Raw genomic sequence first — 21,891 nt, 5'->3', positions numbered from 1 at the left:
GAACTGCAATGAACTTTCTCTTAGGTCTTTCCTAGTAAGATATGAAGCATCATGAAGAGCAGCTCTGACTCACCTGGTTGTTAGATGATCTTGGTGACTGGTTCATATCCCTGGAAATAAACAGAGAAAGAGTAGTAACCCAATTATGTCAATTAACTCCTCTTATTATCCAAGTCTTCTGCCAAAACACATCACACATTTTATAGTTGCTTTTGATTTCACACTCCAGCTCGTAACTCCATTTTGCCTTATGTACCACGGAGAATGATGGGAAGGTGATGAAATCCCAGTCCTTACAGCACTGTGACACTATCATTTGCACTGTTCACAGACCCTGAAATTCTTTACAGACTGGTCCCTTGGCAGGAAAGATACCTGAATCAAGTGTTAATGAGGACTGTTACAAAGTGCATTGCACACTGAATTTTCAAATTCAAGGCCAGAGAAGACTTTGCCAAACACCTTTTGAAGGTCTCCCAATATTTTACGAAAAGAAAAACCAAGTATTCATTTGCTAAAATTTAGAATGAATGAACACAAATCATGTAGTGTGATTCCAGCTCTCAAGGGGAAGAAACTAGTAACACACTCCAGCTCATAAAGCAGAATAAAGAAAAACACTGAACTGATTCACTAATATTGCATGTCTTCATCAAAGTCACAGATCTCTGAAGAAAAGTAAATAAGAAAAGACAATACCCATTCAGCAACTGAGGCAGAAAAAGTGAAAGTCATTTCAGAGGCCAAGAGCTTCTGGGTGTCACTGTGCAGGACCACAGCCAGAATTAAATGCCATAGCCCATCTTTGTTGTGATCTGCACAGCCAGAGATCCAAACCAGGAAGCTATAGGAACACAAGAAGAGGAGGGAGCCCCATGCAGAAGTTGTGCAGCTCTCTTCACACTGATGCAGACAGATTGGTCTAATGTGCCATGGTAGACCTTTCCAATTTTCACTTGCAGGATATTGATATAGGCACGTTTAGAAACACACAGAAGCATCAGGCAGGTAACAAATGACAGATATTGCTGAACAAGGGCACTGTGCCCAGCATACCCATCATCTTTCTTGCCCTTCCTCTTTAGCTTTGGGGAAGCCCGGGGGGAAGCCTTGACTTTCCAGTCCTTCACAGGCAGCCTCTGCGCAGATGCTTTGGCACCAAATCCACCTGACGTAGAAGCCAAGCTTGCAACTTCATCATCATGGTCACTGTGAAGGAACAGCAGGGGAGAGGACATCACTCACAACACTGGACTGTGTCAGCTTCACTGTGGGGATGGATTCACACAGCTCTTCATCCACACATGGCCAGTCAGCTACAGACAGCCCCACCTTAACCTTTCAGTCACCTCTGCAGAGCTCAGAACAGGCTGCTCTGCTTTGATCCAGGTCTGCTCAGGCTGAGCTCGAGTGCTGTACAGAAAGGCTTGGAGAGTCCCTGAGTTAGGGACAGCAGGGGCCCAGGCAGTGTGGCTGAATGATGCCTGTTTAGTTACAAATACTGGCACTCCAGCCCCAGGATGGCCTAGCAGGGAACCCAAGCACAGCACATCCTTACAGCTTCACAGACAGCAAGCACTGGACACAGAACACTTTGCAAGAACAGAAGAGGATCAGGTGAGCCTAAAATATCTCTGTGATCCTCAGTATCTTGGAGACTTTCACCTGCTGACCAACTTCCAATAAAAGCTGCACATTTCAGTCTGAATTTATGTGTGGATTATTGACAGCCCTCAGCTGTCAAACAGGGCTGAACTTGTCAGGCACACAAAATGTGCTCACAGAACTTCAGGGGGACCCATAAGGGAGGAAAGAAGTCAGAAACTTTTCAGTAAGAAACTTACTCCTGAGGTACCCTTGATACCTTATATAAGGCCCAGTATTTGGAAACTGATCCTTTAATAGGTTTTTACTGGTGATTAAACCAAGCTTGGCCCATGCTTTTAGGAGCAGCACAATCAAAGCTTTCCCTTTAGAGAATAAACTGGAGAGTGCCCAGAGGCCAATCCTGAGATGAGCTGAAATCATCAGAACATTGGGGAAGATGGGCTGGGGACAGAGGCACAAATGCAGCCTGAGCTGAGTCCATGCAGGGCAAGAGAGGGGGCTGAGCACTCTGGTACCTTTGTTCTGCACTGGCATCCTGGCTGTCATGCTGCAGAAGGTGGTAGCTGTGTCGATGGTAGGAAGAGCTCTTGTGCTTTTCTTCAACCTCATCCCTTGGGCTAGAGAGGGGAAAAAAGAAAATACCATCATGAAAGTCTCTTTCAGCTTGGATATTCCCTCTCTCTATGTCCCATGAGGGATCCTGATAGAAAGTCTGTAATAAAAATCAACCCCACATTAATCCCACAGATCCAGGAAGAGGCAGGTGTTGTGTAGAGGCACTGAACACTTGAACTTGTCCATGTGCTCAAAAAGGAAGAAACAATTCAGCTATGTTTGAAGCACTAAGTAAGAACTATCTCCCAACAGACATTCATACAAGAGAGGTAAGCCACTACTCAACCTGGCAGCACACCATACTTCAATGAGCAGCTTAATCTTGGATTTGTTTTTCCTGATTTAATACTGATCACTGAAGCAAAAATCATCAGTGCTTCTTAGATCTTTAAAGTGTCTGAGAAGTGTGTGAATTTGATGTGTCAGCTCTAAGAGACAGAACTGTAACAGTGGATCTAGTCTGAGTACCACAATGATTTTGAAAGCAAACTGCACATGCTTCTAGGCTGTCAATTAGGTCTGCCTGACTGCAGCTTGCAGGAAGGACTTTAAACATAAGTGAGCACTTGTGAAATCCCTCAGAGTCAGACATATCTGATCTGGTGTTCTGATATAAGACATCCTGAAGAATTCATAGAGTGGGATTGAGGGGAGTTGCAAACTCCCACAAAATATTTTCTCAAGTTTACATTATGAGTAAAAGAAAAAATATTGTGTAGAAAGTCTTAATGCACAGTCTTAATGCGCTCCCCAGAGCCATCAGGTGGGACTGTTTCCTGGAACAACATCCTCAGCTGTGGAGGCACAACATGAGGCTTTCTTTGCAATTCTGATGAGGGAACAGTCCAGGATTACCTGAGGGACAACAATGACCCTCTCAGCCTTCTAGTCCCGCTGAAAAGGAAGGTGTTTGCAGGTTCATGTGGTGCATGTAGCATTAGCCTAAGTGGTCTCTGGAGATACCAGATGCATCTTGCTGTTCTCATCCCACTACAGGACAGGGACACTAATTCTGTGATGAAACCCAGCACTGGTCCAGCATAACAGATTGCTCCTTCTAAGCAGCCTAAGTGATGTTGCACCATCCTTCATTCCTGCTCCACTGCTATTAACTTTCTGACTGCTAAAGTACTTTATTTATTTATAACACTAGCTGCATAGAGCCAATCCTAGAAGAGAGACATACAATTAACCTATAAGCAAACCTGTCAGTTATGTTGCCAATTGATTCAACAAAAGCCTGCAGGAATGCATCACTCGGGCAGAATGTAGCTTGTACTGGTTTGATTTACAAAGCACACTGAAAAAAAAATCTCAAGTCTCCATGTGAACATGAAGGCCAAAAAAGTAGACTTTTCACCTTCTTAACAGAGATCATTTATGCTGCAAAGAGTATCAGAGAGCAAAAATGGTTAGAGGTGGACTAGGAAGTTCAGGACACAGCAGAGAGAACAAGCACACAGGAAGGCTGACTCGTCAGATCCTTTAAGGGAAAGAGGGATGGAGAACTGCTCTGGATTAATCACAACATAAAAGCTTTTCACCAAGCTGCCAAATTGGCAAGTGCAAACAAACTGCCCTGTGCCAGACAAACCCGAGTGATTACCTGTCTGCCATGCTGTTCCTGGTCTCCCGGGTTATGTCAGGAGCCGCTGGCCACGGCTGACTCACAACACTGTCAGAAGACGCATTTTCCTGAGTTAAAGCAGTCTCTAGTAAAGATGGAGCATTCAGTCTGTCCACCTCCACTGGAGGCATGTCCAAAGAGTGGTGGCTGTGCTCGGAGCTGTGGCGGTTCCTGGGGGACAGCAGGTGCAGGGCAGAGGCAGCTGAGGCCATGCTGTCTGCATGGTGCCCGGGCTCCAGCGCCTCCCCGGGCAGCGCGGCCGGAGCCGCCGCAAAGCTGCGCTGCAGCGTCTCGGAGGCGATCTCCGGGATGTCCTGGGACATGGCTGTGGAAGCAGAGGAGATCACGTCTGGGGAGCGCTCACGGGTGGGAGAAGCCTGGGGCACCACCAAGGGCTCCACTTCCTGCAGTTCCAGTGCTAGAGAGGAGTTTCCTGGTGTGACCTGAAAGCAAAAATCAAACAAGAGCCTTTAGGATAATGTGGAGACACTCCAAGAACCCCTGGTGCCTTTCACTAAGTGACCCTGGAAACAGCCTGCTGTATCCTTTCCTCATGTGATCCCTGGCTCCCACTTCTTCATCAGACAGAAAATGGACTCGTAGTGGACTCTCACACTTAAGCCAATGCTAGCTTGAACTCACTTTCAAAAGAAAATCTAACACTAATTCTACTTCCCTGCTCTGCTCCAGACTCTCTCCTCTTGAAGGGAGAACATTAGTTTTAACATTGAACATCTGGACTGAAAACTTGTTTCAATTTCAAGCTTTGGTCATTATCTGCTTTACACAACACCTGGAAATAAAAATTTAGGGATAGGAAATCACAATTCCAGACTCATCAGACCAACAAGCAGGAATAAACCTTTCCAGGTAGAACTGTCTCTTAAGACAAAAGCTGACCACGTCCAGCCACTGGGACAGTGACAGCACAAGCTGGAGCTGTCTCTGGTTTTCAGAGACATGCTGTTCTATACATGGACAAGCTCCATCAACGTGGCTGAGTAAACTGGGCTGCACATCTGTGCCAGCAGCTGTGTTTTCTAGAGGGCACACACTGTCCCTGTTAACATCCAAGTGTAATTTTATAGAATCCTAGAAAGGTTTGGGTTGAAAAGGACCTTAAAGCTCATCTTGCTCCAACTCCACTGCCATGGGTAGGGACACCTGCCACTAGACCAGGTTGCTCAAAGCCCCATCCCACCTGGCCGTGAACACTTCCAGGGATGGGGCAGCCACAACTTTCCTGGGAGTCTCTGCCAGTGCCTTACCACCCCCCAAAAAAAGGATTTCCTCCTAACACCTAACCTAAACTTCCCCTCTTCTAGTTTAAAATCATTCTCCCATGCCCTACCCTTGTCTGCCCATGTAAAGAGTCACTTTTATCTCTTCTAAACACTGCAAGGCCACTCCACTCCTCAGAGCCGTTTGCCCTCCAGGTTGAACAATTTCAGCTTGTACAGGCCACAGAGAGGTTCCTTGGCCCATGAGAAGGAAAGAAGCAGCATTTGGAGTCTTACTGGAACAGGTGCCTTTGGTGTTAGCTTGTCAGGGAGGCCTGGGATAAGAACAGAGTGGCTCCTAGGACTGGTCTGGAGACTGCTGCTGCTGCTGCTCAGCGTGAGGCTGGTGTCCAGCTGCATCTTGGGGCTCACAGTCAAGTCTTCTGATGCTCTGCAGAAATAGACACCAGCAAATCAAACAGCCCAAAGAAATTATTGATCTGCATCAAACACTCCAGGTGAGGAGATGGGGTACAAAGGTCAGAGCAGGAGCCTTTGCTCCTCCTGGTGAGTTACTCCCTGTCAATGAGCATCTCCAAATCCCTATACAGCTCAGAGAGATACCAAGTGGAAACAACAAGAAAGAAAAAAAAGGGGCATTATAGTCTTTTAGAATTCGACGGGTCAGTGAGAGAAGGGACCAGTTGTATGTCCAGTGCTCACTGCACAGAGTACAGGGAGAAACAGGACATTATGAATATTCTCCCTCCTTTTCCCAGCCCCCAGAAGTGAAGCTCTCAGCTGATATGCAGTCCAACCCACTGTCACACTAAGATTTTCCTACCAGTCCTAATTCTCTCCCTGTCCTTGGTGGCTGCAGTGTTCTCTTACCTGTAAACAACAGTGGCCCTTTGGGAAAAGCATGCAGAGCAACAAAACTGAGCTGCAATAACAGGATCCCTATGAGGCACACATAAAACACTCTTGTTGGCCCCTAGGTGACAACAGGCATGTTCCAAGCTGCATTAGGGATGCAGACTGCTGCCTATACAGGGATGCTGGGACTTAGGCCAGTTTTGAACTCTGGTTACAATCTCCTCTCCTACAAGACATGCTACAGCTCTTCTAACCCAAAGGTCTGTGTCAGTTCAGCTGCAGATGTATTATTTAACTCATGTGCTATTTACCTGGGCAGAGAGGCATCTGTGACAGAAGTGCTGCTCATGGCTGTGACTGCAGTCAGGGAACTGACACTGCTGCCTGGAGAGACAGCGATCTGTAAGGAAACACTCAGCAGTCAGGATGGCACAGAGGGCAACAACACAACTCCACTTGAGAAAGAAAGACTCCTAGAGAGTCTTTGGTGAAGAGGGAATAGAAAACACCCCCATAGGTTGGGTTACTCCACTAAGGTGCTCAGATGCTAGTCAAAAGCAAGTACCAAAACATCCTCATCATATGGCTGCTTTTACTGAGGAACTGCTGTCCCCAGAGTGACCTCACCAGTGCAGAGGCAGAGGGCTTATGGCAGAGAGTGGGGTACTCCAGTGGAGTCTCACGAGTCTGAACAGTCCCATCTATCTACCTGGTCATTTCAGATCTGCATTCCCACAAGAGCCCATCATACAGGATGTGCAAAGGTGGCATATTTTCTTCCATTACAGTTACATCATAACCCCAAACAACAAGTGTAAATCAGTAGGAGCAGTCTCCCAGCTTAGATACAGATACTTAGTAAATTTTTGTTTCTACAAAACACATCAGTGGTTTTGCAGTTAAACACAGCACTTACAACACAAGCTTAGGCCAGTTTAGCATTTTAGATGTGCCAACAGGTCTCTGCTCAGCCTGGTTACATGCAGAGTTTCCTGTGTGCTCTGCATTCAGCTAGCAGAGCTCATCACAGTCATTACAGCTGGAAAGCACGTCCAAAAGTGCCCAAATCCACCCCCATCCCTTGCATCACCATAACAGTGCTGATCTCTGCTTACCTGTTGAAGAGAAGTACTTGGTGTCATGAATGCATCTGGAGTCATCAGCTTGGGTTTGGCGTCACTGGAGAGGGAGAGGAAGTCTGCTGGCACAGGCAGGTCAGCGATGCGCCGCAGGTCTGGCTGCGAGCCGTGCACAGACTCCTTCTCAGACCCCAGCCCCTCTGTGCTCATATCAGCCATGTGGTCTGGAAAGGCTTCAAGGGACAGGTACAAATCAGTTTGGAACCTCCCTCCAAAACCAAAGCACTAATTCCATGAAGTATGAACCTATGCCACTGCATGCCATGCTTGATTCCAAAAAGAAGCAGCAAAAACCCTGCAACATTCCAGTCAGAGCTTAAAGCAAAGCAAATCCTGTGTTATGCTTTCTCTTTGTATGCCAGACTGGATTTTATCAGGCTTTGACAATAAAATGTCCAAACTTCCTTTCTTCCCTAAAAGCAAGGCCAGTTGAACTGCCATATCCCAGAATGGTGAATGAGCTGAAAGAGCTCATCACAGACAGCCCAGGCCCCTCTACTCCCACAGCTCTGCTGTCACTCTGATCTCTTCCACCTGACAAGAGACAAACTTCAAATTTCTTTCACAAGTGCCAATTCACCCAGGAAGGTGAACTCAAGCATGCACAAAGCATTAGCACTCCTGGCCTAACACATCCCAAACTCCATACTCACAATCAGGGTCTAACCAGCTTCCTGCTTCACTGCTACTCCCTATTCAGAACCCTTTATGCAATGACACCACTCCAGTACAAAGAGATACCCAATAAAAAAAAAAAACCAAAAAAAAAAAAACCAAAAAAAAAAAAACCACCACCCTCCTGCTCTTCCCACCAATAAGTTCTAAAGGCTCAGCAATATTGAAGACCAGTTTAACACACATGCTCACCAAACTCCTCATGAGAGCTATGGGAAGGCATGGAAGCACTTGTGTCAGGGCTATGAAGAGGCTGGAATCTAATCTGCACATCCTGTAGGGCCCTAGAAAGAAACAAGCATCTCTGATCAGCTTAAGAACCACCAAGAGAAGACTTAAGGCATCATTAAGGCTCAGAAGATTTCTCTTCACTGAATTAATTCACTTGGAAAAATGCTTCAGTGTTTTCTGCCTGTCACAAAAACAACAGAAGCTGATCCTCACTCAGCCCTGTCACCAAGTTCTGCCACCCAGGATATTCCCAGCACCTGTGTGTGAGCAAAATTCTTGAATCAGTCATGGCCATGGAAATAAAAGTTTGTCACACTGTTCAGGGCTACCTCCTAGTAAGGCCATACACAGCCAGGAATTTCTATAGGACCAAGTAGCTTTTGTTATGAGCAAAAGAATTTAAGTTAAATTTCTACAGGTCAGTGCAAGGTTAGGACAACCACAGATAGCTGCACACACATACTCACTTGGTGTGAACACAGAAGAGTTTTATCAGCACACCTGCTGCTGATTCAACAGCCCCAGAGCCCTGAGTACCTTCTGGAAGGGAGACAAAGGTAAAATATGAAGTTGCATGGAAACCACACATAAAGTACTACAAAAAGTCACAGCAGGATGAACTGACAGCAAAGAACGAGCATGATACAGATTCTCTTTATCAATGATCTGGATGAGGGGATCAAGAGCACTCTCAGTGAGCTTGCAGACAGCTTCACAGAATCACAGAATATCCTGAGCTGGTGAGAACCCATGAGGATCATTGAGTCCAACCCCTGGCCTAGCACAGAACACCTCAAGAATCACTGCATGTGTCTGGAAGAATTGTCCAAATGCTTCTGTACTGCAGACAGTACTACTGTCCCAGGGCGTCTGTTCCTGTGCCAAACCACCCTCTGGATGAAAAACTTTTTCCTGATATCCATAAACTTCCACTGACTCAGCTTCATGCCATTTCCTTGAGTCCTGTCATGGGTCATGAGATTAAAAAGATCAGTGCCTGCCCCTCATGAGGATGCTGGAAAACTGCAATGAGGTCTTTCCTCAATCTTCTCTACTCCAGGCTGAACAGACCAAGTGACCTCAGCCACTCTCCATACAGCCTCCCCTTTACCATCCTCATGGCCCTCCTTTGGACAATCTCTTAGCTTAGTGTCTTTTTTATATTGTGTCCAAAACTGCACATAGGACTCAAGGCCACACCACTGCAGAGCAGAGCAAGACAGTCCTCTCCTTTGACTGGCTGAGGATGCTGTGCACCACGTTAGGCAGTTGGTTGATCTGCTGGAAGGGAGAAAGGGCCTACAGAGGGGTCTGGACAGGCTGCATTAATGGGCTTAGGCCAGCTGTGTGATGTTCAACAAGTCCAAGTGCCAGGTCGGTGCTTGGGTCACAACAACCCCTGCAGCACCACGGGCTGAGCAGAGTGGCTGCAAAGCTGCCCAGTGGGAAAGGGCCTGTGGGTGCTGGTTGTGAGTAGCTTAAAATGAGATAGCATGTGCCCAGGCGGCTAAGAAGGCCATTGGCATCCTGGCCTGTTTCAGCAACTGTGATCAGCAGGACCAGGGCAGTGACCAGGCCACACCCTGAATCCTGTGTTCCAATGCTTGACAGCCCAGCTTAAGCCTGGTGAAGAAATTTTTCCTAACACCCAATCTAAACCTCATTGGATGCAACCTGAGGCTGTTTCCTCTTGTCTTGTTATTTTGGAAAAGTGACCAGCCTTTCACAAGAAAGTCAGAACCAGCCAGGAAAGAAATCCTGACCAAATTTTGTCACCTACCTACACTCAAGGTGTCATTTTCCTCTTCTGCTGGGAGCACCTCGGTGTGCCTCAGCCGGCAGCGGCTCACGGCCTGGATGCCAAAGCTCAGCACTGGGTGGGTAAGGAGGAACTCTGAGATGGAGCTGAAGTAAGCCTTGCCCTCCTCTTGGTTCTGCATCAACTCCATCACATACAAGACCTGGAAGAATCAGAAATGGCAAATCAGAGCTTTCAGAGTAGACTGTGCACATGTGTGAGGACTACAGAGCTGAGCATCCAAAACAGATGTGTTCCAAACCAGATTTGGAACAAGGGAAATAACGTGAGGAATAAAGCCTGGATCTTGAAATCTGAAATGGAACATTCAAGGGAAGCACAAGCAGCACATTCTTAGGCAAGTCAATGTTGATCAAGAACTCAGTCCTGCTGTGCTAGGTAGTATCTCCAAGTATCTCCAAATGAGAGCTTTACAGAGAGTGAGAAACATCCTTAAGGCTCCTCAGGATTACTCAGATGAATTGCTACCTTTTTTCATCTAACAGTGAAATTGCTGAGTCAACTTCTGCATTTTTATCTACTAACATGTAAATCTCAGACCTAGGCAGCAGAACCAGCCACACACAAGGCCAATTCTGCTTCAGTCACCATTTCCCACAGGCAGCAATAAAATGAACCACTTACCTTCCTCTGCACATCACTCAGTATCAGATATTCAGCGGAGAGGTCCAGGCAGACTTTGAGGCTGGGAAGAATACTCATGGAGCTGAAGATGTCAGGAGAAAAGCTACATATACAAATAAGAGGGAGGGGGTGCAGACAGCAAGGTAGATTAGTCCAACCAGCATGATTGTTATGAAACTGCACTAATTACCAAAACACCCACAGAACCTTGAGAAGTTTACAACCCTATTACAGTGCAACCACCCACTAGAACACAAACACCTTTGCTGAAATCAGTGCTGACATCAGCTAAGAAAGAAGCTGGGAGATGGCACAACAGGATCCAGTTATGGATTCTGAACACTGAAATGAAAGGTGACACTGTCATTACTCAACATGTTCAACACGTTCCACATCCATAGGAATACAAGAGTCAATGCTACAGATTTAAAACCAAAAGTCCACCAAATAAAATAACAAGTTCCACAAGTTTTGGACCTTCTGTAGCGTGAAGTGGAAAAACCAGCAATGGCTCTATGTCATAATCTCACTTAAAGAGAGAAAATCCAAAGTGGCCTTAAGCATGTGTGTGATGAGAGGCCATGATCCACCATCAGAAAAACAAAATCAGGGAACCTAAGTTGAGTCAAGGGATGGACTAAAGCACAGTTTGAATTTCTGGACTTACATGGCTCAACATTTAAGTCTTGGATAATTTCTTAAGCTCTATCAACATAGCAGTTTCTCATAATTTAAACAGAAAAAGTACTAATAGGAAAATATCCTATATTGGTTATTGAATATCTAAAATTTCTAGAGGTAAAAACATTCAAGGTGTACAGTTTTGTTGTGCAACCTCTCCTCATGCTACAGCTATTCTATGCTTTAAAGAACAAGGCAAAATAACAGATCTTGGTAACATAAATAATAAAAGTATAAACTTCCCTGGCCTTGCCAAAGCTGACAGCTTGACCTGACAGTCTGCCATAGCTGAAAGCTTCCAATGGCAGGTTGGAATGGCAAAGGAGTAGGCTCAAATTTGGGCTGGAGTAGAATCCATTGGACATGAGGGATCACCTTTGCAAATCCAGTACACCTAAATCCCACCCTTCAGGGGTGTCCACCAACACGTACCGAACAGTCTGCAAACAGGTCCAAGACACCGTGCACCACATCTTCAGTTCTCTGTTCTGATCAGCTCCTGTGATGAGAAACCTCCAGAAGGGAACTCTGTAGGCACAACAGATCCAAATTCTCTTAAAAAAGATCTGGTCCTTCCCAGAAAAGCTCCTCACAAGCTGCCCATGGCTGATTTTGCCCAGCCGTGGCTTAAAGTTCCCAGAAAAATTCTGCTCTGAGGCACACTAGAAACCACTACACCCCTTAGAAACCCTAAGGCCACAACTGACTGAAGAAACAAGAACAATAAAAGCTGTATTTTCAGCAATATCAGTAGAAATTTGGAGAACAGGCCATTTAAGACTGACCATACCACAAACCTATGTGGACTCCTCAATCTAGAGCTCTCATTACTTTCATGGATTTGGCACTATGATTAAGGTCACTTTAGGTTGTGCTTCAGAGTCCTATTTATTTCTCCATCACCAGAAAACTGACTACAAAGATGACAGTACTTGTTCCTCCTACAAAGCTAAATTTTTAAAGTATGATTCAGTTACAAGGAACTTTCAGGGCAAGTCAGAGTTAGAAAACAATGCTGAACTTTAATACTTCAAGCACAGGACTGGGGACTTACTCTGGGTCTTGCTTTTTATGGTTGTCACAAAAGAGCAGGCAGGAAAGAGGTCTACCATCATGGGGTTTCCATTCATGAAGACATCTGGGAATAAATCAGAGAAAACATCCAAGTGTGAAGGGAGGGGAAAATGAGGAGGATGCTGACAGTGAACACACAACTCCTTGTCCAGAAGCTACAAAGCATTACTGACTTGTAGCTCTTTACAAGTCAGGAGATCACACAGACAAATACTGTTATTAATAAATAAATAAAATCCCATGTTGCCATTTGGTCTGGTGTCTTAACAAAAATACAATGCAAAAAGAAGTCAACATTGAGAAGAACAGCTCAGAGCAGGTTCCTGCATTTACGTGGACAGTGCAAAAGAGTTTGACTACAGCTTGTGCCAAGCACAGAACTCCTGTTTCCAGACACAGCTCTCTGCTTGTGCCATAAGCCTATGATATTCAGTGATGCAATTTTTCAGCAACAAATTACAAACACTTATGCTATATTTTTATAATGTCCCGAGAATGACCATCACAAATGATTCTGTATCAAGGAAATTCTCCTGCAGAAAATGCTGCTCTCTGTTCCAAGACCCTTCATTTTCCAATTCTCCAGTTACCTTGGCTCATCTTGTCCCTCAATATAGATCTGCCAGAATTTTACAAAACCATCATGGCTTGCTGTGGCCAACACAGTTCCATCTGGAGAAAGTGCTCCCTCACTCAGGCACTACACAGAGGGGGAAAAGAGACACAGAAGAGTAATTTTATAGCTTTTCTTATTTTACAAGGAGAAAAAGCTCTATCTTTAAGCAAGAATTTGACTAACAATCTGATAGTAGAGAAGGCCAGAGTGATTTCTAACAGAAACTGGTAGCTTCTAACATTAAGACTTTTAACCCTTCACATAACAATTGACAGGCACCCTCTTTCTTGGTAATAATAAACCATCACCTTTTCCAGACAAGAAATTCAAGTACAATGGATTCTGTTGCCACTGCTCTTACTGTTATTCACGTTATGAATAGAGCTTATTTTGGTTTAGGATCTTCTGACTTTTCACAATTATAATTGCCTCACTGCTTTTTTTTTCTAGCCAACTGTCCTAAGAAGTGCAGCTCCTGAGACACTATAACCCAAAGAAAACAGAAAACCCCAGGTTTGTACCGTGCTGTGGCCTTTCACCACAATGAAACCTTCTTTGATATCAGGCACTTCCACTGGCCAGGAGCTGTTGTTGGTTCGGATGATGTCCAAATCCCACACTTCTGCCTAGAAAACAAACATGCAGGCACACAGGTTTACTTTTATAACTACTGGTTTGAGCCAGAGAACTTCCTAGATCCTTATCTTATGGCCTGACACACCAGCCCAATGGCAAGTGTGTGATATAAACCTTCCCATTTCCACCCAATCTGGCCATTAGATGCTTTCCTAGCACTGTACATAACACAGGGAATTGCTCTTGGCATTTGGGCTGCTGCCCACCAAGCCCCTCCCTCAAACACTGGCTCAACCTCAACACACAAGTGATGTGTCTGTTTCAAGTGGTCTTTGGTATTTGATCGTGAACAGAAGTTCCCTTTCCATCCTCCTGAGGCTCAGAGAATTCTCTCTCCTGAGAAGAGAGGAATCCAACATCTTACAGAAGAATCCCCAACATGGACTAGACAGGAGCCTTTACAACTCCACTGTAAACTGAGCTCTTTCCTGCATTAAATTTTCTCCTTCCAATGATAAATCAGGACAGCATTTCCAAAGCAGAGTTTCCTTACCCTGTCCTCATGCAGCAATGCCAACGTCTGACTGCCCTCCTCCCCGTTCTCCTCGTTATCGTCCGGGATGAAAGGGCACCAGATGATTCTTCGGAAGGTGTTCAGTGGGGTGTTGTCAGGTCGCTTGATGTTAACCAAGATCTCCTCTCTGATCACCAGGGTTAAGCAATGTAACATTCTGGCTCTGTTACTAATGCCCAGCAATAACCTGTTCAGGCTTAGTCTGCTGTTTAAATACTGTTAAATCTCAGGGGTTTTTGGGTCATTGATTAAAAAGCAAGCAGGTAAAGGGATTCTGCTGAGAAAGCATCAAGCTAGTTTCTTCACTGACAGAAGAGCTTCAGTTTACACAAGTTCATAGGTTCTCACAATTTTCTCTTGCAGGCTGCAGTGACAGGATAAACACAACAGGGGCACACAGCCACATCTGAATGTGCAATTCATGTGACAGCTAATGATTAAATGATTTGTTTGCATTGCAACACTACCAGAGAAAGACACGAGAGCTACCACATTGCCACCAGCTGAGTGCTCGAGTGCACCACTACAAATCAGGGCTTCAACAACTACCACCACCTTTGCTCCAGTTGCTTTTGAAATGATGATACACAATTAAAATTAAAAAGCTACACTCTGAGGTGACATACCTCACACGTTTCCCAGAAGCACTGAGCAATCACTCCTAGCAATTAAAAGGAAAATATTTAGGGTAATGAACACTGAAAATAAATTTCAGGGCCACCAAAAGGATGACAGGTTTGGAAGGAAGATAGTGAGTGGACTGGAAGTATTACATCCTCCTCCCCAGAGAAGTAACTGAGGAAAAGAGCTAGAAGCAGACAAGACAAATCTCTGTCACACACCTGAGGTGACACTGTCCATGCCCAAGGCCAGCTGGTACAGACTGACACTTCTCACTGTCTACGTTGCTGGACCAGGAGCAGAGAGGTGCTCCTAGAATTTCAAACAATGCAATATCAAGTAATGATTGTGCTGAATGCAGGTAAATGTTGACTGATTTGATATTCTGGAAGGGGCATAACTACCCTGCAAGCTGCTATTCTGCAAAGGCTCCACAATTAAATGGCAACGTTGAGGCTGCATTCACATCTAATCATTACACAGAGACTGACAGGACGTGTATTTGGACAAGATACTGGATTTTTTCTTTATCCATGGCCAGGCGCCAGACAAAAAGGTTGCCAGCCTCGTCCAGGCAGGCCAGCTGGTTGGAGTTGAGGTGAGCAAAGGCCAGGTCTGCCACGCCTCCTGTGAATCCCTTCAGCAAGGTCCGTTCAGCAGTGCTGACACTCAACACCCGCACCATAGCAGAGCCATTGCTGGCAGCTGTGAGACAGACAGAGGGAGAAATCACCATTTATGTCCGTGGTTTCTCTGCATAATTCTCATAAACCTCCCCCAACTCCCATAAACTTCTCGTAACTCCCAGGATGATCCTCATTAAAGATGCTGCAATTACATGCCAGGCCTAAACCTTCATCCTGAGCTCTCCACACTTCCAAGGCTGGCCTCCAGTGACAGTGAATTAATTTTATTTTCAATTTAATTTTCAGTTACTGGAGAAAAGGAGTCACTGAGAGGCAGACAGTTCGCATACATGTTCCATAAGGGGAAGCAAAAGGCATGAACACTCAACCTGCAAAAAGCACTGCTTTTTGGCTTGTATGACTGAAAAGAAGATGCTTCAGAACATGTGCACACGAAGCAAAGTTTCCAGGTTCCCCACTTCAGACAGACACCAACCACTACAAAGCAGGCAGTCTTACAGAGATCATGGTGTTTCCACTTCCTGATGCCCACATCAGCCCTAGCAAACCACTCAGCTTCCCAGTGTTACTGCACCCAAGCTTGTAAAATATTTTTAAAAAGGGTGAGGCATCCTTAAGCTACTCTAAAATAACCTCAGCAAGGAAAAACACAAGAGCAGAGTAGTAGATTTCATAAAAGACCAGACAAACAGGTGCGAGGACTAAGAACAGAGAGACACACACTGTGTTTCTATGAGAGCAGAACGAGACACTGTAGATAACTAAGTGTTCATTTCATAGAACTCTTAAGGTTGGAAAATACCTTCAAGATCATCAAGTCCAACCAGCACAACCCTCATGTTCACCACTAAACCATGTCCTCAAGTGTGCCATATCTACATGTTTTTTGAACACTTCCAGGAATGATGACTTCACCACTTCCCTGGGCAGGGCAGTGCCAATGTTTTAGAACACATTCCATGAAAAAAATTTTTCCTAATATCTAATTTAAACCTTCCCTAGCACAACTTGGGACTGTTTCCTCTCATCCTGTCACTTTCTTTCTCATTAGCTGTGAAACAATCTTTCCCTGTGCTGTTCTGCTTTCCTCTTTCTATTACACAAGACACTGCATCTGCACTGCTCTTTGGATCCTCAAAATCTAGCCTTAAACTCAACTCTAAATTTATGCAAGCAAATCCATCATAAACACTTATCTGCTCAAATTACCATGGGACTTTTTCTGTGCTTAGATGCAGAGCAGCTTGTTTGCTGTAGAAATATTTAATTAGAGGAAGAATCTGAACATCAGCTCTCCAGTAAAAGCAAAGTACTCCTTCAACTTTTCCTACATCCCCACTGAGTCCTTCTTTTTTATGTCTAACTCTCCCACATAACAAACTCTTCTCTCCACTGTTGCTTATATTCTCTCTACAACAGCACTCTCATCTGGGTATTGCAAGGTATGTTTCAATTAGTGCCAGTTATATTGTTCTGATGTAAACTCTGCCTTCCTTAATGATACACAGAGCAAAAGAATATAAATCACATCTAAAACAAGAAGGTATCTCACCTCTAATGGCATAAGCCAGGTAAGAGTTTGAAACAGCTATCAGATTGCCATAATAGTATTTCTGCTCCCAGTCATATCTAGCAACGGGCTGTATTTTCACCTGTTCAGGAGAAAGAAAACAAAACATGAGAAATGTCTGGAATTATCTTTTCCATCTTCGTGGTCTCTTAGTTCACTGCACACTAGAACAAACTGGAATGGAAAATGGAAAAACACAAAATGGAAAATTAAGGAACAAAGTGGAAACGGGCTGAGCAGATCATGACCAGAGGTCTCTCTCCTAATCATCAGCATTTGCTCTGAGCATGGCTTAGTTCTCTGCTCAGCACCAGCTCTAATTTCAGCACAGTGATTCTTGCAGCTTGACCTGCTGGCCAGAGCCCTCAGCAGGACTGATGCCAGCGAAACAGCCAGGGAAACCTCCCTTCAGGGTCCAGGGAGGAAACAATCAGCAGAAAAATTTTGTTTGTGGAGAAAGGACACTCCCAGGAACCTACAGGTTAGATCATGGACTTCTGAAAATTAGAGGATAACCTGGCCAGATTCTGGAATAACAGAAACAATCAGTTACAAGATACTGATCCAACTTTTTTCTCCTTGTTAAACTCTTTGACAAACTCCTATGACATAAGAAAGGAGGTATTTATTTCTGTTTAAAAATATTCAAGCATGAGCTGATGTGACTAAAAAAGAGACAGACCATGCTTTCTCTTGCTCCTTACCTTGTTACTCCCTCTGGCCTTACTGGTGATACTGGAATCACTGCTGGCCACTATCTCCACATCTTTTGCTGATATCACTAAGCATGTGGAGCTGTCGTCACCAGAAAGGCAGCTTTAAAAAAAAACAAAGAGGGGGAAAAAAATCAGACAGGACTCACAGGAACAGAATATTTAACACTTCATGTTAAATTAATAATTCTAACAGCAACACAGCAGGATTTGTGCATCTAAGAGCTTGAGCTGAACAACTGAAGACAGAAACTCCTCTCAGCTGAGCCTCCGTTTCTTATGCGTCACAGGTTTGAGAGACTCAAACACATGCTTTGTTCAGCCTAAAAACCTCCAGTTCATTTGACTTGAGTACAGACCTACCTTTGATTCAAGTCCCCAACACTGGAAGGTGCGAAGAGACCAAAACCAACCAGCTGAACCTCCCTTATCAACAGAACACTGCACACTGCTTGTGGTTATGATGACATCCTCTTTCAAAACTATGGCCAGAGAACCCAAGCAAAAGTGACTTCCATGGGCTCTGCAACACCTCAGGTGACTTGGGTCCCTGAAGGAGTCCTGCTAGACATCTACAGGGGAACCACAAGTTTCAACCAAAACCCTCATGATTTATATTCATGCTGACCTGCAATTTTCACCACGTACAGTCCTGTTCCCCTTCTCTGAACAACTCTGCCACTCTTGCAGCTCAGGAACTGAAGAATATCTGCAATCTCCATGCAGCCTCACAAAAGCTACAAAACTCTAACCAAGAGCACTGGCTCACAACTGCCACCTGAAGATAAAACCCATGGTCACACTCCCAGTATGCATGTCCACGCTCAAGTGAACCGAATCTGAGCTGTTTTCTATTCACTCTCAGCATTTCTTTGACAAAACTTACATGACTTGTTTTTCCTGGAGGGCTCCTAGAGAGATGCTGCGATGCACTGGCTTGGCCAAAGCAGGTCCATCTCCACTCCCAAGGGGATCAGGCACCAGCAGCCCATTCAAGTCCCCGTTATAGGAATTTGACGGTCTCTGGTTCTCATTCACCGAACCTGAGGAAAAACACAACCAGCTGTGCCCAACATGCATTTAAAAGAAATAGCACTGTGTGAAATACACCAACTCCAGATGCTTTTTGTCAGCCTCTATTGGCCTATCAGGTAGAATACACTGAACTGGTTGGGAAAAGTATTCTACAACCTTCCATGTGATGAGAAATTCACCTCCACATATCTGAGTGAAACAGCTTTTTCTTACACCAACCATTCCAGCAGATCACAGAAATTCCAAAGAACATGTTTAAAGGAACTTACCAGGCTCAAGGAGAAAACAGCCTTAGATCAGAAAGACTAAGCTGGTAATTCAGGTTTACTGAATCAAGTGCAAGACCAGAAGATTTTTGACAGGTCACTTCTAACCCAGCAGTGCAACATTTGGGGCTGGCTGGAAACAATACATTTGTTGCTTTCTAAAACCCACTTCCGACTGTGAGACTTGACCTCAAAATCCAGGTGTTTAATTAATTTTGCTAGGAAACTCTGCAGCTGTACCTATGGGATTCCCACATTTTTCCCCTAGTTGAACAATCACATAGAAGTTTATAGCACTCCAATTTTGTGTAAAGCAGCCATTTGTTCAGAGCTCCAGCTGTGCTTTGAAGAGTGTGTGTGCCCTGACTTTGCACATCTGGCCTAGCACAAGCTGCTTGGTGGCTTCCATGCCTTCTGAAGGCTTGAGGAGGGGACAGAGGTAACAGGGGGTGAAGGAGACTCTTCTTCTTCACTAGCAAGGCAAATATTTGACAACCCCTGCTGGAGAGCAAGGCCTGTCCATCTGCACCCCCACATCAGCACACCCAAGGAAAAGCCGCCTGCCTCAGCGAATCCTCGCTTGGAATTTTCACTGGTTTTGAAACCCGAAATTTCGTATACTGTTGCCAGGTAACAACTGCTGCTGAGCTCTTGCAAAATGGCTGCTCCCAGGACCAGAAGCTCCCCTGTCACTGGCACATGTAACAAACCTAAACATAACTGTGGGCAAGAGGCAGATCCTTCCAAAGTAAGACAAGCTTTCCACTACCAAACAGGCTTTAACAGATCAAGGTGAGTGCTGCTGCCTAAAACACAACTGCAACTATTCATTTGCCAGAAGAATATTTTATACTTGCCTGTTTATGAAGAGTCATTATGGACACAGAAATGTGACAGGGTACTCCAATACAGGGACAATTTGGGCACTCACCTCAGTGCACCTGCACTGCGCAAAGAAAAAGCAGCAGCACTCACATAGCACAAGGAAATTCAGGCCAGGGAATGTGATCCTGTAACCACTTCACATTGGTGCTGTGCTTGCTGTCACAACATTAAGATGTGCCCCTTACTCCTACAGCATATGGTGGGTGTTTGTCCAGCTGCAGCTACTTCCACTGACAGCACTTCATCCTTTGTGACCAAAGGCAGGAAAATATTCCCTACAGAAAAAGCATCCAGTCTCCCAGAGAAAGATGATACGTGCTTTGCCCTTTTTGCAGCCACAGCAGAGTCTCATGTAAGTACTGCTGCCCTTTTACAGACAGCAGGATAGTGATGTTTGGTCCATGAGAAAAAGGAAGGAGGAAACACTCCCCAGAGGCTGATGGGCCCAACAACAGTACACCCAAGTTCAGGAATGGGTGTAGCTCATTTTGTGTTAATGGAAGCCAGAAAAGCCCAGGTGCTGCCTGTGCACAGTCCTGGAGGCATGAAAGAAGGGAAGAGGCTCTATTTAGTAAGAACATGAACTAAACAAAAAGGTTAAGCCAGACTAGTAGATCCAGGCCTCAAAGGGAAAGAAAAGTGTTTGTATTCATTACCTTTTCAAAGAACAGGAGCAGTCAGACCTGAGACACTGAACTCCTCCTGCTCCCACCATCAGCTGCACCAGGAGATGCCCTGATACACCATCAGCAGGGTGAGCCAGGTTATCAGCAGAGATCTCTGCATGCATTGAAAGATCCTGCCCACCAACAGCAGGGATGCTCCTCCACAGCACAGTGGCACACACAGCCTGCAACAGCTATGAAGCATTGGATGAAGTTTGCCAAAACTGGGATAAATTGTGAGAGACAGACTGGGTAGAGGATTACATTTTCACAATCAGCAAATGTAGCAGAATTTAAGAAGTACTGTGACAGTTGTAAACTCTTTAGAGCAGGGAGTGTTTCTTGTCACCTGCCTGGACAGGATCTAGAAGAACACAACACTGCTCACAGCTACCTGCACCTGGTACTGCAAAACTTGAAGGCTCCTCTATTCCTCTCCCCTGCCATCCTAACAGGAATTTCAGAGACTTTTAGCTAACATGTGCACTCTTCCTCCCCTTACGTCAGTCTTTTCAAATTTATTTGCTGTTAATCAGGCAGTGATTTCTGCTGAGAACCACCACAGGTTCCTTCTGTGAACTTCCTGCCCACTTGCTCCTTTTCCTCTCAAATGCCTTCTTGTGCACTAGAGTCAACAGAGAAGGAAAAAGAGGATGAACAGGAAAGAAGAATGAAAAAAAATAAGCCATACTCTTTTAATAATTCTTTGACTTCAACCAGCAGGAGAAGCTGCTTCAGGAGAAAGTAGAGTCACCTTGAGCAACAACTCCACCCATTTCTCAACCACAACATATCCTTTCAGTTCAGAAAGTGCTTGTGAAACGAGTGCTCCCGATTCCTGTGCTGAGTTCTGCTTTCAGTCTTTCAAGGATAGTCTACACTACAAACAAAAAATGCATTTTTCTTTTAAGAATTAGAATTCAGGAGTGTGCCAGCACTCCAGAAAGCAGAGAAACTATTCCAATTAATGACAAGTTTCTCTATGGGCAGTAAAGCTAATGAAGCTGCCTTCCTGCAGGTTTGGTCCATCACCTCATGTGCCTCTTCAACCCTCCACAACAATCTCACACCCAACCTCTTTTCCTTTTGGCCAAGCAAAAGGCAGCACACATGCCAGTTGCTTTGGAGGTAGCACATTCCTGCTGAGCATCAGGACATTTAGAAGTTGTATTATTCCTGTCCTGCCTTTCCCTTGAAGGGAGAACAAGAGGAGCACAATTCTGTCCTCTACCCAGAGGCTAAGATATTTTTACGAAGCATTCATGTCTTGGCCTCCTTCAGAGTGTTACCTCACCATGTTTGACTGCAACACCATGGCAGATTCAACCAGGGAGATGAGAGAGCCTAAACTCCAGGAGAGAGGGAACATTATCCAGCTGACTCCTGAGCCTGCTGCTGATACTCTTACAGGCAGAAGGGAGCCCGCTGAACTCTGAGCAGAGAAGTATAATAGTTCAGGGAGAAGACCGATATTGGTGATCCCGTTTCACATACAAATAAGGAGAGTGAAAAGTTTGTGTTAAGGGTGAACCCG

General features: G+C 45.0%; 1 protein-coding gene across 1 annotated transcript in view; it reads right to left on the bottom strand.

The window, feature by feature from the left end:
* EDC4 (enhancer of mRNA decapping 4) overlaps positions 1-21,891 on the bottom strand; it is a 31,697-nt gene that overhangs the window by 9,136 nt on the left and 670 nt on the right. The window contains exons 2-21 of the mRNA XM_056500786.1: positions 18,393-18,549; positions 17,498-17,609; positions 16,776-16,875; positions 15,092-15,281; positions 13,935-14,082; positions 13,327-13,431; positions 12,780-12,889; positions 12,170-12,253; positions 11,548-11,643; positions 10,435-10,537; positions 9,772-9,952; positions 8,459-8,531; positions 7,953-8,044; positions 7,062-7,258; positions 6,258-6,346; positions 5,368-5,521; positions 3,830-4,293; positions 2,124-2,225; positions 1,057-1,209; positions 74-110 (exon numbers count right to left, since the gene is read on the bottom strand). Of these exons, the coding sequence (XP_056356761.1) occupies positions 74-110; positions 1,057-1,209; positions 2,124-2,225; positions 3,830-4,293; positions 5,368-5,521; positions 6,258-6,346; positions 7,062-7,258; positions 7,953-8,044; positions 8,459-8,531; positions 9,772-9,952; positions 10,435-10,537; positions 11,548-11,643; positions 12,170-12,253; positions 12,780-12,889; positions 13,327-13,431; positions 13,935-14,082; positions 15,092-15,281; positions 16,776-16,875; positions 17,498-17,609; positions 18,393-18,549 (2,747 nt within the window). The remainder of the gene's footprint in view (positions 1-73; positions 111-1,056; positions 1,210-2,123; positions 2,226-3,829; positions 4,294-5,367; positions 5,522-6,257; positions 6,347-7,061; positions 7,259-7,952; positions 8,045-8,458; positions 8,532-9,771; positions 9,953-10,434; positions 10,538-11,547; positions 11,644-12,169; positions 12,254-12,779; positions 12,890-13,326; positions 13,432-13,934; positions 14,083-15,091; positions 15,282-16,775; positions 16,876-17,497; positions 17,610-18,392; positions 18,550-21,891) is intronic.

The sequence above is a fragment of the Oenanthe melanoleuca genome, chromosome 11 (assembly GCF_029582105.1).
Source record: "Oenanthe melanoleuca isolate GR-GAL-2019-014 chromosome 11, OMel1.0, whole genome shotgun sequence".
Taxonomy (NCBI): Eukaryota; Metazoa; Chordata; class Aves; order Passeriformes; family Muscicapidae; genus Oenanthe; species Oenanthe melanoleuca.
Note: the sequence above shows the minus strand (reverse complement) of the source record. Positions and strands in the feature narration are given on the sequence as shown.